At 38.4% G+C, this 16,396-nt stretch overlaps 1 protein-coding gene across 1 annotated transcript in view; it reads right to left on the bottom strand.

Annotated features, from left to right (window-relative positions):
• DPYD (dihydropyrimidine dehydrogenase) overlaps positions 1-16,396 on the bottom strand; it is a 926,917-nt gene that overhangs the window by 468,979 nt on the left and 441,542 nt on the right. The window contains exon 13 of the mRNA XM_005678060.3: positions 498-713. Within this exon, the coding sequence (XP_005678117.1) occupies positions 498-713 (216 nt within the window). The remainder of the gene's footprint in view (positions 1-497; positions 714-16,396) is intronic.

Here is a 16,396-nt window from a genome sequence, read left to right on the forward strand (position 1 = left end):
CAAAACAATTAATAATGCCAAAATAAGAGTTAGTCTGCAATTATTAAATGAAATAGACATTCTGTAGTATTTACATTTTTGATACTTCCTAGACAAAACACAGTGATTCCCTGTTGGTTCAGGATAAAGAGTCTGCCTGCAATGCAAGAGACTGGGGTTTGATCCCTGGGTCGGGAAAATCCATTAGAGAAGGGAATGGCTACCCACTCCAGCATCTTGCCTGGAGAATTCCATGGGACAGAGGAGCCTGGCAGGCTACAGTCCATGCGTCCTAAAGAGTCAGACATGACTGATTGACTAACACACACACAGACAAATGAGAAATAGAAATCTAACCCATTCCTCATCCTGAGACAGAAGAAATGTAAAGAAATAATAGGTCTTACCCAATAGTTTAATAACTGTTATATCTTGGTGAACCTTTGCATTATAATACTTATACCCTAATTAAAATAAATGATAGATATTTTAAAACAAATTCAAAAATAATTTCTTACCTTATCAAGAGAGAAAGTTTTGGTCAGAGCAAAGGCCCATCCAGCTTCAAAAGCTCTTCGAATCATTGATGAACTGGTAGTTGGAGTTGCGCTGGCAAGACCAAAAGGATTTGCAAACTTCAATCCAGCCATTTCCACACTAATGTCCACCAGATCAATGGGAGTATAAAACAGGGGGAGTTCGGGCTTAGCAGAAACTGAAGCTCCATATTGTGACTGCAAAAAAAGGCACATAGGCAATAATTATTCTTGAATCACATCTGATTTCTCCATATAATCTTTTACAAAAATCACTTCAGCACAGCATTAATATTAATATAGATTACACTGGTCTGTTTGGAATGATTAAGACTGGCCAATAAAGTCAGTTAGCAGAGAATAAAATTCATAAATCATTTTTTTCTTATTTCAAAAGCAGTACAGAGAATATTAACAGAAATAATATCAACTAAATAAACAAAAAACTATACTTAAAATATACTGAGATTCAAACACAAAAAAGAATAATTTCAAAATTTATCTCCCGGAACCCATTAACCTAGCCTTTTTGTACTTAATTTGTAGAAGTATCTTTAGTGCTCAGAAATATGTTAAAAAAAAAACAAAAAACCAGCAAGTCAGGAGACCTAAATTCAATTTCCAGTAACTTCATTCTATTTATAAGATTTTAGGAAAGCCACCTAATACATCCTTGCTTTTTCTCCTTTACTGTTTTCAGTACAGCAGCACAAATTCTGGCTGCCTAATTTCCTACCTCCTAGAGATACTGGAAAATGCAGGAAATCATAAGCCATAGGGAGACATCTAATTTGGAAAGTGGATAATGTACTCATGTATACGGGAAGGCTTTCTTCAGCAAAAACAGGTACCAAACAGTTAACGTCGAAACCGTCCATTGGCTCTCAAACTGTAAAATTATATTTGTTAAATGGATATAGTATAAAGCTACCTTGAATTATTGGAAAAAAATCAATAAAAAATCCTTTACAAAGTGCATGGCCCACTGCAACATAGTAGGTGCTTGCCAAATGCCGTCTCTCTGATTGCAGAGATTATTAAAGCTTTCATTGGGTTCTTTATAAAATGTCTGTTTCTCTACTTTCCTCCCTCCCTTCCTCTCTTTCTCTCTGTTTATCTTTGAAAGACAAATAATACTGGCAAATATAAAGAAGATGAATTTTCTTAGCCAAAGAAGTTACTGAATAGACCAGTCTAGTTAATTCTAAAGTAAGAACTCTTTTCTCTTGTGAATAATCACTCAAAAGTTGTTTGAGCAGAACTTTAATTTTACAGGAGTGTGTCTTGTGTAGATAAAGATTGCCATGACTTGCATAAAAATTATTTCTGGACCTCCACCATTTATAATGCAAAGTAAAGTTCACTTAATATGTAAAAAGGCATCAAACTTGTCAACTGAAAGACTAATGTGTCTCTGGTGCCTGCAAAGTGGTGCCTGATGGCATCTACACTTCGGCTGTGGCACGCATCTTCTGCCAAGAATGTTCTGGGTTTCAAGGTACATTTCTGAATATTGTGCAGTTCTATATTATGTGGATAATTCTTCCAGTTCTCACGTGGATTGCAATATTATTAAAAGGATTATTAACAAAAAACAAAAGTTATAGTATATAATATAACAAAATGTGGGACAATCTGAGGCGTGTTAATTTGAGGCATGTGTGTCTGTGTGAGTGTGTTCAGGAATAGGTGAGGAAATAAACAGCTTCCATTAGATTTTCTCAGCTCTGTGTCTGCATGCTCAGTCGCTTCAGTTGTATCCAACACTTTGCAACTCTATGGATTGTAGCCCACCAGGCTCCTCTGTCCATGGGATTCTCCAGGCAAGAACACTGGAGTGCTTTGCCATTTCCTCCTCCAGGGACTCTTTCCAACTCAGGAATTGAACCCGCATCTCCTGCGTCTCCTGAACTGCAGGCAGATTCTCTACCCACTGAGCCAACTGAGAAGCCCTTTCTTAGCTCTAAATAATTCACACTGAATCAAGGAAGTTCGGATCAGATGAAGGAAGAATTTGCTGACACCACAGTTTGGTTAACACCAGAGAAATTTTACAAAAAAATTTCCTTCCATGTCTGAGGAACCTAGAAACTTTCGGAAACCTTTCATCTGATGATAATGATAGAAATACTTCCAGTTCCATGTTCACTGAAGTGATACAGTCTCTCATCTTTCTGTGGCTTTATACTGAAATAACTAACCTCTCGAATCTCACAGGTGAATTTTAGTTTGTCAAAAATTATAGTTATACAGCTTTGGGCAATAGACCAAGGAGGTAGACATATATGTGTAGTTCAACTTGCATTTCTTAATTTATGTAGTTTTAAATACACAAAGCATTGCTTTGAAATTCTTAAACATGTTGCTACCTCAATATTTAGAAAGGAAATAATGTGGGCAAACTTTGCAAGATTTTTCTTAAGTTTCAAAACAAAAATGCAAAGCAAACAACAAAACACATAACAAAAAAAATCAATACACACAAAACTTTTTCAAATGAGAGGTATAACTTTTCATAAAATGCATATTTTATTTTATCAACAAAAATACTACTAATGTATAGGCAGATAAGATAGAACCTTTAGTTGTAATTTGTTATTGTTAGTTTGGTCACTAAGTTGTGTCCAACTCTTTGCAACCCCATGAACTGCAGCATACCAGGCTTCTCTGTCCATCATAATCTCCCTGAGTTAGCTCAAACTCATATCCACTGAGTCAGTGATGCCATCCAACCATCTCATCCTCTGAAATCCCCTTCTCCTCCCGCCTTCAATTTTTCACAGCATCAGGGTCTTTTCCAAGTGTCAGCTCTTCACATCAGGTGGCCAAAGTATTGGAGCTTCAGCTTCAATATCAGTCCATCCAAAGGCTTCCCTGGTAGCTCAGACAGTAAAGTGTCTGGCTGCAATTCAGGAGATCTGGGTTCGATCGCTGGGTGGGAAAATCCCCTGGAGAAAGAAATGGCAACCCACTCCAGTACTCTTGCCTGGAAAATTCCATGGATAGAAGAGCCTGGTAGGCTACAGTCCATGGGATCGCAAAGAGTCGGACACGACTGAGCACCTTCACTTTCAATGAATATTCACATTTGATTTCTTTAGGATTGACTGATTTGATCTCCTTACTGTCCAAGGGACCTCAGGACTCTTCTCCAACAGTTCAAAAGCATCAATTCTTCAATTCTCCGCCTTTTTATGATCCAACTCTCACATACATACATGACTACTGGAAAAACCAGAGCTTTGATCACACAGACCTTTGTTGGCAAAGTGATGTCTCTGCTTTTTAATACACTTTTCCAGGTTTGTCATAGCTATTCTTCCAAGGAGCAAGTATCTTTTCATTTTGTGGCTGCAGTCACTGTCCACATTGATTTTGGAGGCCAGAAAAATGAAATCTGACACTGTTCCCTCATTATCCCCATCTATTTGCCATGAAGTGACTATTTTTCCAGTCATCCAGTGAAGTGAAGTGAAGTCGCTCAGTCGTGTCCAACTCTTTGTGACCCCATGGACTGTAGCCTATCAGGCTCCTTAGTCCATGGAATTTTCCAAGCAAGAATACTGGAGTGGGTTGCCATTTTCTTCTCCAGGGGATCTTCCCAACCCAGGGATCGAACCCGGGTCTCCTAAACTACAAGCAGATGCTTTACTGTCTGAGCCACCGAACAAATGTAAGAAACAACCTAGATGTTGAATGATGAGGATTAGTTTCCCAGTGACACTACTGTACAAAGGATGTTATACTGGCATCAGGAACAACACAAAGAAAAAGAAAATATTGACACAGAAGACAGTCTATCCTATAATAAGTAAAAAATAGTGGTGAAGAAAACAGATAAAAGTCTCTGAAGATTGCATGTAGAAAAACATAAAGAAAGCTACCAACCAATCAAGTGAACACAAAATTTAAATCACAGATCATTCACCACACTATCCTTTACCTCATGCATTATCTGATGTATTCCCATTAGCCTGAAATATAATCTAACACATTCTTCACCCATCAGGCTCTTAGTGATTCTTTGAAACTCAACTCATGCGAGCATATGCTTCCTGGGGCATTTCCTTAATGGATTCCATACACTTGTCTAATGTAGCTGACTCTTTTCTTAGATATTTAATCATTTAAAATATGGCTCCACCTCAATAGTCATCACACTGGGCTGTGCATGTTGATTTTTCTCTGCAAACAGAACGTATACTCCCTGAAGGCAGTGACTGTAGCATATTCAAATTAATATCTCCATTAGAATCAAAAATATTTGCAAAATATGTTTATATTACATCATATTTTATATAAAACACTTATTATTAAAGGCAACTCTGCCCTTTGTAGAGAAAAAGATAAATAAAATCACTTTTCTTCAAGGTAATCCTCATTATTTATTTGCTCATTATTATTTTTAACATATAATGTTTTTCAAAATTCTCACTGTACTTTGTTAGATGGCTCATTTACCTTTTGTGCTCTAAAATGGCTGAACCAGCTAACATACTTAAAAGGGCTAAATACAGAAACCTGAATTTTAAATTTCCCTCCTCCTTTCCCTTCTCCAATGAAGGAATCATCTTATAATCTGGACATCACCACAATCTCGCTAGTTGTTCAAAATGCACTTTAAAAAGATTAAGGACCACTGTCATAACGGATGAATTCATTCATTAATGAGTTCAGTTAAGCATTTGTGCAATGCTTATTATATGCCAGGTACTAGTATAGTCACTGGGGATTTAGCACAGAGTAAGTCCAATGAGGTGCCCACTGTCATACAGTCTGTTTTTTATAGAGAAGCTTGGAGGGTTGATGGGAGTCAGATACCTATGGTGTATTACTGTCGATTCACTTTGAATTAAAATATATATATTGCAGCAAAAAAAAAAAAAAAACTAAAGGAAAAACAGAATCAAAAAAAGGTGAAGTAATAAAGAACTGAGATCAGGATGGAGGGCAAGAGTAAACCCAAAGACAAAGGAGAGACTAAATGTTCAGCAGATTTTTTGACAGCAAAGTAACACTTCTTTTATAAAACCCATTGTCAGACATGAGACACTGAGAATGAGAGCGATGTCTAAAGATGACTTTTATAAGTTTTCTTTTTCCACTTCAGAACTTTTTATGGGAGACTGAGAAAAGATTTTAGTTACTTACAATTCAATCTAAAAAAAATAACTCTCCAGAAAGCAGGAATAGAAGGAACATACCTCAACATAATAAAAGCCATCTACAACAAACCCACAGCAAACATTATCCTCAATGGCAAAAAAATTGAAAGCATTTCCTCTAAGTCAGGAACAAGACAAGCATGCCACTACTATTCAACATAGTTTTGGAAGTTTTAGCCACAGCAATCAGAGAAGAAAAAGAAATAAAAGGGATCCAGATAGTAAAAGAAATAAAACTCTCACTGTTTCCAGATGACAGATTCTCTATATAGAAAACCCTAAAGACACCATCAGAAAATTACTAGTCAATGAATATAGTAAAGTTGCAAGATATAAAATTAATACACAGAAATCCCTTGCGTTCCTTTACAGTAACAGTGAGAAAACAGAAAGAGAAATTAAGGAAACAATCTCATTCACCATTGTGATGAACAGAATAAAATACTAAGGAATAAATTTACCTAAAGAAACAAAAGACCTATATATAGAAAACTATAAAACACTGATGAAAGAAATCAAAGAGGACACTAATAGATGGAGAAATATACCATGTTCATGGATCAGAAGAATCAATATGGTGAAAATGAGTATACTACTCAAAGCAATCTATAGATTCAATGCAATCCTTATCAAGCTACCAACAGTATTTTTCACAGAACTAGAACAAATAATTTCACAATTTTTATGGAAATACAAAATACTTTGAATAGCCAACACAATCTTGAGAAAGACGAATGGAACTGGAGGAATCAACTTGCCTGACTTCAGGCTATACTACAAAGCTACTATCATCAAGACAGTATGGCACTAGCACAAAGACAGAAATATAGATCAATGGAACAAAATAGAAAGCCCAGAGATGAATCCACACACCTATGGACACCTTATCTTTGACAAAGGAGGAAAAAATATGCAATGGAGGAAAGATAATCTCTTTAACAAGTGGTCCTGGAAAACTGGTCAATTACCTGTAAAAGTATGAAACTAGAACACTTGCTAACACCATACACAAAAATAACCTCAAAATGGACTAAAGATCTAAATATAAGACCAGAAACTATAAAACTCCTAAATAGGAAGAACACTACTGACATAAATCATAGCAAGATCCTCTATAAACCACCTCCCAGACTAATAGAAATAAAAGCAAAAATAAACAAATGGGACCTAATTAAACTTAAAAGCTTTTGCACAACAAAGGAAATTATAAGCAAAGTGAAAAGACAGCCTTCAGAATGGGAGAAAATAATGGCAAATGAAACAACTGACAAAGAATTAAATCTCCAAAACATACAGGCAGCTCATGCAGCTCAATACCAGAAAAATAAATGACCCAATCAAATAATGGGCCAAGGAACTAAACAGACCTTTCTCCAAAGAAGACATACAGATGGCTAACAAACACATGAAAAGATGTTCAACGTCACTCATTATCAGAGAATGCAAATCAAACCACAATGAGGTACCATCTCATGCCAGTCAGAATGGCTGCCATCAAAAAGTCTACAAGCAATAAATGCTGGAGAGGGTATGGAGAAAAGGGAACCCTCTTACACTGTTGGTGGGAATGCAAACTAGTACAGCCACTATGGAGAACAGTGTGGAGATTCCTTTAAAAACTGAAAATAGAACTGCCATACAAACCAGCAATCCCACTGCTGGACATACACACCAAGGAAACCAGAACTGAAAGAGACACATGTACCCCAATGTTCACTGCAGCACTGTTTACAATAGCTAGGACATGAAAGCAACCTAGATGTCCAATGGCAGACAAATGGATAAAAAAGCTGTGGTACATATACACAATGGAATATTACTCAGCTATTAAAAAGAATGCATTTGAATCAGTTCTACTGAGGTGGATGAAACTGGAGCCTATTATACAGAGTGAAGTAAATCAAAAAGAAAAACACCAATACAGTATATTAACACATACATATCGAATTTAGAAAGACGGTAATGACAACCCTATGTGCAGGACAGCAAAAGAGACACAGATATAAAGAACAGACTTTTGGACCCTGTAGGAGAAGGCGAGGGTGAGATGATTTGATAGAATAGCACTGAAACATGCATATTACCATATGTGAAATAGATCGCCAGCACAAATTCAATCCATGAAACAGGGCACTCAAAGCCGGTGCACTGGGATGATACAGATGGATGGGATGGGGACGAAGGTAGGAGGTGGGGTTTGTGATGGAGGGACAAATGTACACCCATGGCTGATTCATGTCAATGTATGGCAAAAACTGCCACAATATTATAATGTAATTAGCCTCCAATTAAAATAAACTAATAAAGAAAAAAATAACTCCATGACAATCATAGACCATGTTGCTGCTGCTGGAAGTTGCTCCAGTCGCGTCCAACTCTGTGCGACCCCATAGACAGCAGCCCACCAGGCTCCCCTGTCCCTGGGATTCTCCAGGCAAGAACACTAGAGTGGGTTGCCATTTCCTTCTCCAATGCATGAAAGTGAACAGTGAAAGTGAAGTCACTCAGTCGTGTCTGACTCTTCGCAACCCCATGGACTGCAGCCTACCAGGCTCCTCTGTCCATGGGATTTCCCAGGCAAGAGTACTGGAGTGGGGTGCCATTGCCTTCTCTGATCATAGACCATGAGAGGTCCCAAATTTATAAAGGTTATACTTAAAATTTCTCATTTCATTTCCTCCAAAATCCTCCAAGGAGCTTCAATGCTTGCAGAATACAGAATACAGCATAATCTCTTTATTATTATATAATCTCAGTTGTGATCTGGGTTTTTCCCTTTCCTTACTTGTTCTAATCACATGTTTCAGCCCTTCTAATCTCACCTACTACCATTCCCTCACATCTGATACTTCAGTTTATTGAACCACTTATAATTTCTCATAAAAACCAATACCACTAATGCATCTATGCATTATGATTTTTTTTTTTTTTGCTACGATGTTTTTTCCTGCCTGGTTTTCCTGCTCTGAAAATTCCAACTAATCTTCTAAGAGTCAGTCTTATCTCCACCAGGACATTTCTGCAGCTATCCATAAGCACAGTTGTTCCCGAATCATACTTGTTTCTTGGTTGCTTACATGTATTGTGTCCCATCTAATTTACTTTCAGCACCTAGCATAAGACTTGGCAGAAAAATGATTACAATATTTGTTGAATGCATCATCCTAGTGACCTTCATACTAGTACTTACCTTCTTTTTTATATCAGTTTCCATAAGATGATGATGATCAATTTACATGAAATAATCATTAGCTATATTTCAGATATTTAAAAAATGTCCAATATTCTATTATTCTAATGTACAGTATATGTATCAATGTGAGAGCTGGACCATAGAATTAATGCACTCAAGAACTGATGCTTTCAAATTGTGGTAATGGAGAAGACTCTTGACAGTCCCTTGGACTGCAAGGAGATTAAATAAGTCAATACTAAAGGAAATCAACCCTGAATATTCATTGGAAGGACTGATGCTGAAGCTGAAGCCTCAATACTTTGGCCACCTCATGCAAAGAACTGACTCATCAGAAAAGACCCTGATGCTGGGAAAGATTAAAGGCAGGAGGAGAAGGGGAGGACAGAAGACAAGATGGTTGGATGGCATTACCGACTCAAACTCATGAGTTTGTTCAAACTCATGTCCATCACTTGGTGATGCCATCCATCGGTCGAAGGGGGTGACAGATGGATGGCATCACCGAGAATGATGGACATGAGTTTGAGCAAACTCCAGCAGACACTGAAACTCGGGGAAGCCTGGTGTGCTGCAGTCCATGAGGTCGCAAAGAGTTGGATACAGCTTAGCAAGTGAACAAGAGTAACATTCAACTCTTACCTCTGGAAGACTATATAATTTAGCAAAGGCTCTCAAAAGAGCTACCTAGTAGAAATGATAAATAACTTTCTGGGCAATGTAAATATAGGTATTCTTTAATTCAGTCACAATAACTGACATAAAATTGACCCTACAATTTTGCCAGGATCCAGTTTAAAATAAGGCTTTGCTGGTAGCTCAGCTGGTTAAGAATTCACCTGCAATGCAGGAGACCCTGGTTTGATTTTTGGGTTGGGAAATTCCCCTGGAGAAGGGATAGGCCACTGACTCCAGTATCCTTGGGATTCCCTGGTGGCTCAAACAGTAAAAAATCTACATGCAGTGCAGGAGACCTGGGTTTGTTCCCTGGGTTGGGAAGATCCCCTGGAGAAGGGAACAGCTACCCACCCCAGGATTTTGGCCTAGAGAATTCCATGGACAGAGGAGCCTGGCAGGCTATAGTCCATAGGGGTCACATTTCTGCCTGCCCTGATTTTGAACTTTCAGATTCAAATGGACTCCTTTGGTTCCAAGTAACAACTAGGTTCAGAAGGTTATTGTGATGGAATAGAAGTATCTCATGTAACTCAGAGGGAATGCATCATGTGTCCAGGAAATGCTGGGACTCCACTTGAAAAGCCATATGATTTATCTCTTCCTTTCTCCTCCTCTCTGTTTGTCTAGAATTATTCTGTCTCTGCAAATTGACTTCCTTTGCTTCCTTATCCAGAATGGTTGATATTTTATAGGTCTAGCCCAGACATTTTTAAATCTACATGTTAAAATTTTGGAGAGGTTTTTGCTTTTTTTTTTTTTTTTTAATTCCAATGTCTTGGCAAGAGAGACTCCATACCAATTATATCAGAATCACTCTGAGTAGGACTCAAACACTGTACTTTAAAAAAAATGTCTCCAAGAGATTGCACTGTGAACCCAAGCCTGAAAATCATTTCTTTAGCCATTGTAAAGCTTCTCCTAATTCTTATTCTCAAGTGAGACATTCAAGTTTAGCCACCATCATCTAAAATGCCTGCCTTATTCAAATAAGCTGGGCACATACTCTTAAAAAGTGTTCATATGGGGACATTTATCTGCTTAAAACGCATCAGTTCTGACAATCATCAATACATTTTCAAAATGTTAAGGCACACTGTAAAAATAGGTCACTTACTTTATAATCAAAATGAACAAGATACTTGAATGAATAAGCAAATAATACTTATTAGGAAACTGACCTAAAAATTATTCATGACGGTTTGATTAAACACACACATATAGCATATGTACACATGCATTGAAAACTATCATCAACTGTGAAAAGTACATACCATTCAGATATTAATGAGATAATCAATCACAATGCTTTTCATTTGAGAATAGAAATAAAAATAAGTACAATCCTGTAATACAATGACCAACTATTTTATTATTATATTATTACTCTTTATTACTAGTATTCTATTAACCTGGCTGGGTCATGCATTCATAGACAGAAAAACATGCATACATAACAGTTATGTCTCTGGGAGGAAAGCAAATTACATAATAATTATGTACCCCAACTGCATTTTTCCCTAATTTGCCTTAATAGAATGATTTTTTAAAAAACACTGTTAAAAGCAAGACTATTGCTAGTGTTATGTTGGACTAAAGAAGAGATAATAACTATTACTATGTTTCTTGCAATTTAAAATTATCAAATAGCTTTCACTCATGCATTTCACTTATATTTCATTATGATATATCTACATTGCTTCCTGTCTTGGGGTACAACAGCTCTTGAAGCATCCATTCTGAGATTATCTTAAGGCAAAAAAAATAACATTGTGTAGCTATTTATAGCTAGATTAATTCATAGGTTGGATTAATGCATTAATTAACTCTAGCTCACTAACTTTGCTCTTTGAAGAAATATCTGGGGGAGGGGGTTGGAACTTGCAAAGCAGAAATTATTTGGATTAGCTGCTTCCTTGATGGAAAGGCCTAGGTATAGGATTATAACATAAAATCAGATTTCATTTCTCCATTTTGAGAAATTTTTATTTCTAATGAAAATTTTAGACAGATATGAGACTATGAAAAAGTTTTGAGGGGAGAACAAGATGGCAGACGAGTAGGTGGACGTGGAGTACATCTTTCTACATGGATACCTCAGGAATACACCTTCAGGCACAGAAGTGCATGCAAGAACACCAACATCAAGAGTGGACAGGAGGACCTGACCAGAGGAAAAGAATATATAGAACCACGCTAAACTCAGTAGGATAAAGGAACTAGGGAGAAAAACAGGAGTGTTAGTAGGACTGGACATGGCCTCAGCAGGTGGGGGAACTGAAGCAGGGGTCTGATCCCCACAGCAGGGCAATTGTGTGAGTCAGAAGAGAAACACTAAAGGCTGAGAGTGAAACAGCTGATCTGTGGCAGCCTAAATGGAATGAGAATAAGATAGTCCTTGCTGCTGCCATACATACTATGGACAGGGAAGCAGGTCCCCTGGAAGATGCAGCGGCTGAGAGCTGGAGTTTAGGGACTGTGGAGCAATCCCACCGTGAAGGCTGATGTTGACTGAGGAAAGACGGATCAAAGGGATGTGAGGGAGGAGACTGTGGTGGGAAACGCCTGTGGAGGAAATCCGGGCAGCCATGAAAGCAAGGAGATACTGCTGAGTCATGTCTACGCATGGAGTGAAGCCATCAGGATAGCCTCTCTCTCCCCACACTCTCTCCCCACCAGCATTGGCAGCTGAACAATAGACAGGCTGGCTCATCAAACTCCTGATGCGCTAAACTACAGAGTAGGACCCCACCCAGGGTGCCGCTTTAAGTTCCCGGCACACAGATCTACAGAGTAGGACCCCAGCCAGAGGGCCCCTTTATGTGCTGGATACACCGAACAACAGAGAAGGACACCAGGCAAGGGAGTCTTCTAAGTGCCTAAACAGGAGGAGCTACAGGGAAAGACTGGCCAAAGAGGCCCTCTGATTGCCAGCTAAGAGGCTCAAAAAAAGACTCTGATAGGGCCATAACTCCTGCAGTGGAGGCAGTTTGTGTCCCAAACACTTGACATCACCAGAGTCCCTGCAGGGCAAGCAACTGCACCACCTTTATGCTCAACTGGTGTAGAGCTGCCACAGGCAAAAAAAAAGAGAAAAGTTTTGTGTTTATGCACACAGAGTCACTTCGGTCCTGACAGACTCTTCGTGACCCTGTAGACTATGGCGTGCCAGGCTTCTCTGTCAGGGAGGGGGTCCTCCAGGCAAGAATAATGGGAAAGTATTGGCCAATACTGGTTGCCATACCCTTCCAGAGCACTATATTTCCTGCTGCCCTAGCCTCCAACCCCCCCACTCCCTGAGTACCTGGTTCTGCAGGAACCCCTGCGACACAAGCAGCTGCACCACCTCCACACCTGGTCCTCTTAGGGGCAGACCCAAGCCCTCCAAGGAACCCCTGCGACACAAGCAGCTGCACCACCTCCACACCTGGTCCTCTTAGGGGCAGACCCAAGCCCTCCAGGGCAGCCCCAGGAGCAAACCCCAGTGGACAACCCACATGCAGAGGTGGAAATAAAACCACAGTTGAAACCCAGAGGCAGTGTGGCTAAGGAAGAAGACCCAAAACCTTCCCACCAGCTATATAAGCTGCAGATTAAATCCACATGATCAACTAGCCAGACTCTGTGTCTATGGAATATATAAAAGGTCATGGAAAGCTCCTACAAAAGAAAACACACTAGCTCTGATAACTGTGGACACTGGAGGCAAGAACACACAGGAGTAGGGCCAGATTAGAATCTGAGCAGCCCTCACAGCAGGTCCAGAGATCAGCACAGTGTTAGAGGGCATCCTAGGGAGGTGAGGTGGACTGTGACTCCCAGGGAGGGAAAGGACACTGACAGCAGGGACTCAAGAAAAACATTTATTATTCTTATGTTGACTTGCTCTGTGGATTCTCTTGGATTTTTTCTTTTCTTATTTTTTTTTCACGCTGTTTTAGTTGTTGATTTTTTTGGCACTATGAAATCTAATTAAGCTTGTGAAATTTTTTTCTTTTGCTCAGTCACATTTTTTTATTGTTGTTATAAACCTCTTCCTCAATGTTGGGCTTTTGCAGTTTTGTGAAGTTTCCCTGTTTTTTTTTTTTTTCTCTTTTCTCTTTTTCTATTTTAATTTTTAATGTTTTAAACCTATTTTTTTCTACATTTATTCTGTTGTTTGCTTTTCCTACTGTTCTTTACCCCTTACAGATAATCTTTATGCATATAAATCTTCTTTATCTACCTTTATCTACCTCTATTTAACATTGCATATCAACAAACAGTAAAGCTCTCACTGTTTGCAAATGACAGATACTATACATAGAAAACCATAAAGATAGTATCAAAAAATTACTAGAATTAATCAGTGAATTTAGCAAAGTTGCAGGATACAAAATCAATATACAGAAATCACTTGTATTTATATATACTAACAACCAAAAATCAGAAAGAGAAATTAAGGAGTCAATCCTATTCACCATTGCAACAAAAAGAATTAAATATCAAGGAATAAACTTCCCTAAGGAGATTAAAGAACTGTACACAGAAAATTATAAGACACTGATGGAAGAAATCAAAGACAACATAAACTGATGGAGAGATATTCCATGTTCCTAGGTAGGAAGAATCAACATTGTGAAAATGACTATATTACCAAACACAATCTACAGATTCAATGTGATCCCTTATCAAATTACCGATGGTATTTTTCATAGAACTAGCACAAAAAATTTCACAATTCATATGGAAACACAAAAGACCCCGAATAGCCAAAGCAGTCTTGAGAAAGAAGAATGAAGCCAGAGGAATCAACCTTCCTAACTTCAGATTATACTACAAAGCTACAGTCATTAAGACAGTATGGTATTGGCACAAAAACAGAAATGTATACCAATGGAACAAGATTGAAAGCCCAGAAATAAACCCATGCACCTATGGTTATCTTATTTTTGACAGAGGATACAAGAATATACAATGGAGCAAAGAGAGCCTCTTCAATAAGTGGTGCTGGAAAATTAGACAGCTACTTGTAAAAGAATGAATTTAGAACACTTCCTAACACCATACAAAAAAAGAAACTCAAAATGGATTAAAGACTTAAATGTAAGATGAGAAACTATAAAACTCTTAGAGGAAAACATAGGCAGAAAACTTGATGATATAAATCAAAGCAAGATCATCTATGACCCACCTCCTAGAGTAAGGAAACAAAAACAGAAGCAAACAAGTGGGACCTGATTAAACTTAAAAGCTTTTGCACAGCAAAGGAACCTATAAGCAAGATGAAGAGACAACCCTCAGCATGGGAGAAAATAATAGCAAATGAAACAACTGACAAAGGATTAATTTCCAAAATATACAAACAGCTCCTACAACTCAATGCCAGAAAAAGAAACAACTTAATCAAAAAGTGGGAAAAAGACCTAAACAGACATTTCTCCAAACAAGACATACAAATAGCTAACAAATACATGAAAAGATGCCACAAATCACTCATTATTCAGTTCAGTTCAGTTCAGTCACTCAGTCGTCTGACTCTTTGCGACCCCATGAATTGCAGCACGCCAGGCCTCCCTGACCATCACCAACTGCCAGAGTTTACCCAGACTCATGCCCATCGAGTCGGTGATGCCATCCAGCCATCTCATCCTCGGTCATCCCCTTCTCCTCCTGCCCTCAATCCCTCCCAGCATCACAGTCTTTTTCAATGAGTCAACTCTCCACATGAGGTGGCCAAAGTACTACAGTTTCAGCTTCAGCATCATTTCCTCCAAAGAAATCCCTGGGCTGATCTCCTTCAGAATGGACTGGTTGGATCTCCTTGCAGTCCAATGGACTCTCAAGAGTCTTCCCCAACACCACAGTTCAAAAGCATCAATTCTTCGGCGCTCAGCCTTCTTCACAGTCCAACTCTCACATCCAAGCATGACCACTGGAAAAATCATAGCCTTGACTAGATGGACCTTTGTTGACAAAGTAATGTCTCTGCTTTTGAATATGCTATCTAGGCTGGTCATAACTTGCAAGGAATAAGGGTCTTTTAATTTCATGGGTGCAGTTACCATCTGCACTGATTTTGGAGCCCCCAAAAATAAAGTCTGACACTGTTTCCCCATCTATTTCCCATGAAGTGATGGGATGAGATGCCATGATCTTCGTTTTCCGAATGTTGAGCTTTAGGCCAACTTTTTCTCTCTCCTCTTTCACTTTCATCAAGAGACTTTGTACTTCCTCTTCACTTTCTATCATAAGGGTGGTGTCATCTGCATATCTGAGGTTATTGATATTTCTCCCAGCAATCTTGATTCCAGCTTGTGCTTCTTCCAGTCCAGCGTTTCTCATGATGTACTCTGCATATGAGTTAAATAAGCAGGGTGACAATATACAGCCTTGACATACTCCTTTTCCTGTTTGGAACCAGTCTGTTGTTCCATGTCCCATTCTAACTGTTGCTTCCTGACCTGCATATAGGTTTCTCAAGAGGCAGGTCAGGTGGTCTGGTATTCCCATCTCTTTCAGAATTTTCCACAGTTTATTGTGATCCACACAGTGAAAGGCTTTGCCATAGTCAGTAAAGCAGAAATAGATGTTTTTCTGGAACTCTCTTGCTTTTTTGAACTTATTTACAATACAAAAAGAGACTCACAGATATAGAACCCAAACTTATGGTTTCCAAAGAGGAAGTGGGAGTGACAATGATAAATCAGGAGTTTCAGATTAGCAGATGTAAATTAATATAAAACTGATAAACAACGATGCCATATTGTATACCACAGGGAACTATATTCAGTATCTTATAAAAAATTACCATGGAAAAGAATTTTAAAAAAGAATATATGTATATAGTTATAGATATATAAACTAAA

This window comes from Capra hircus, chromosome 3 (genome assembly GCF_001704415.2).
Source record: "Capra hircus breed San Clemente chromosome 3, ASM170441v1, whole genome shotgun sequence".
NCBI lineage: Eukaryota > Metazoa > Chordata > Mammalia > Artiodactyla > Bovidae > Capra > Capra hircus.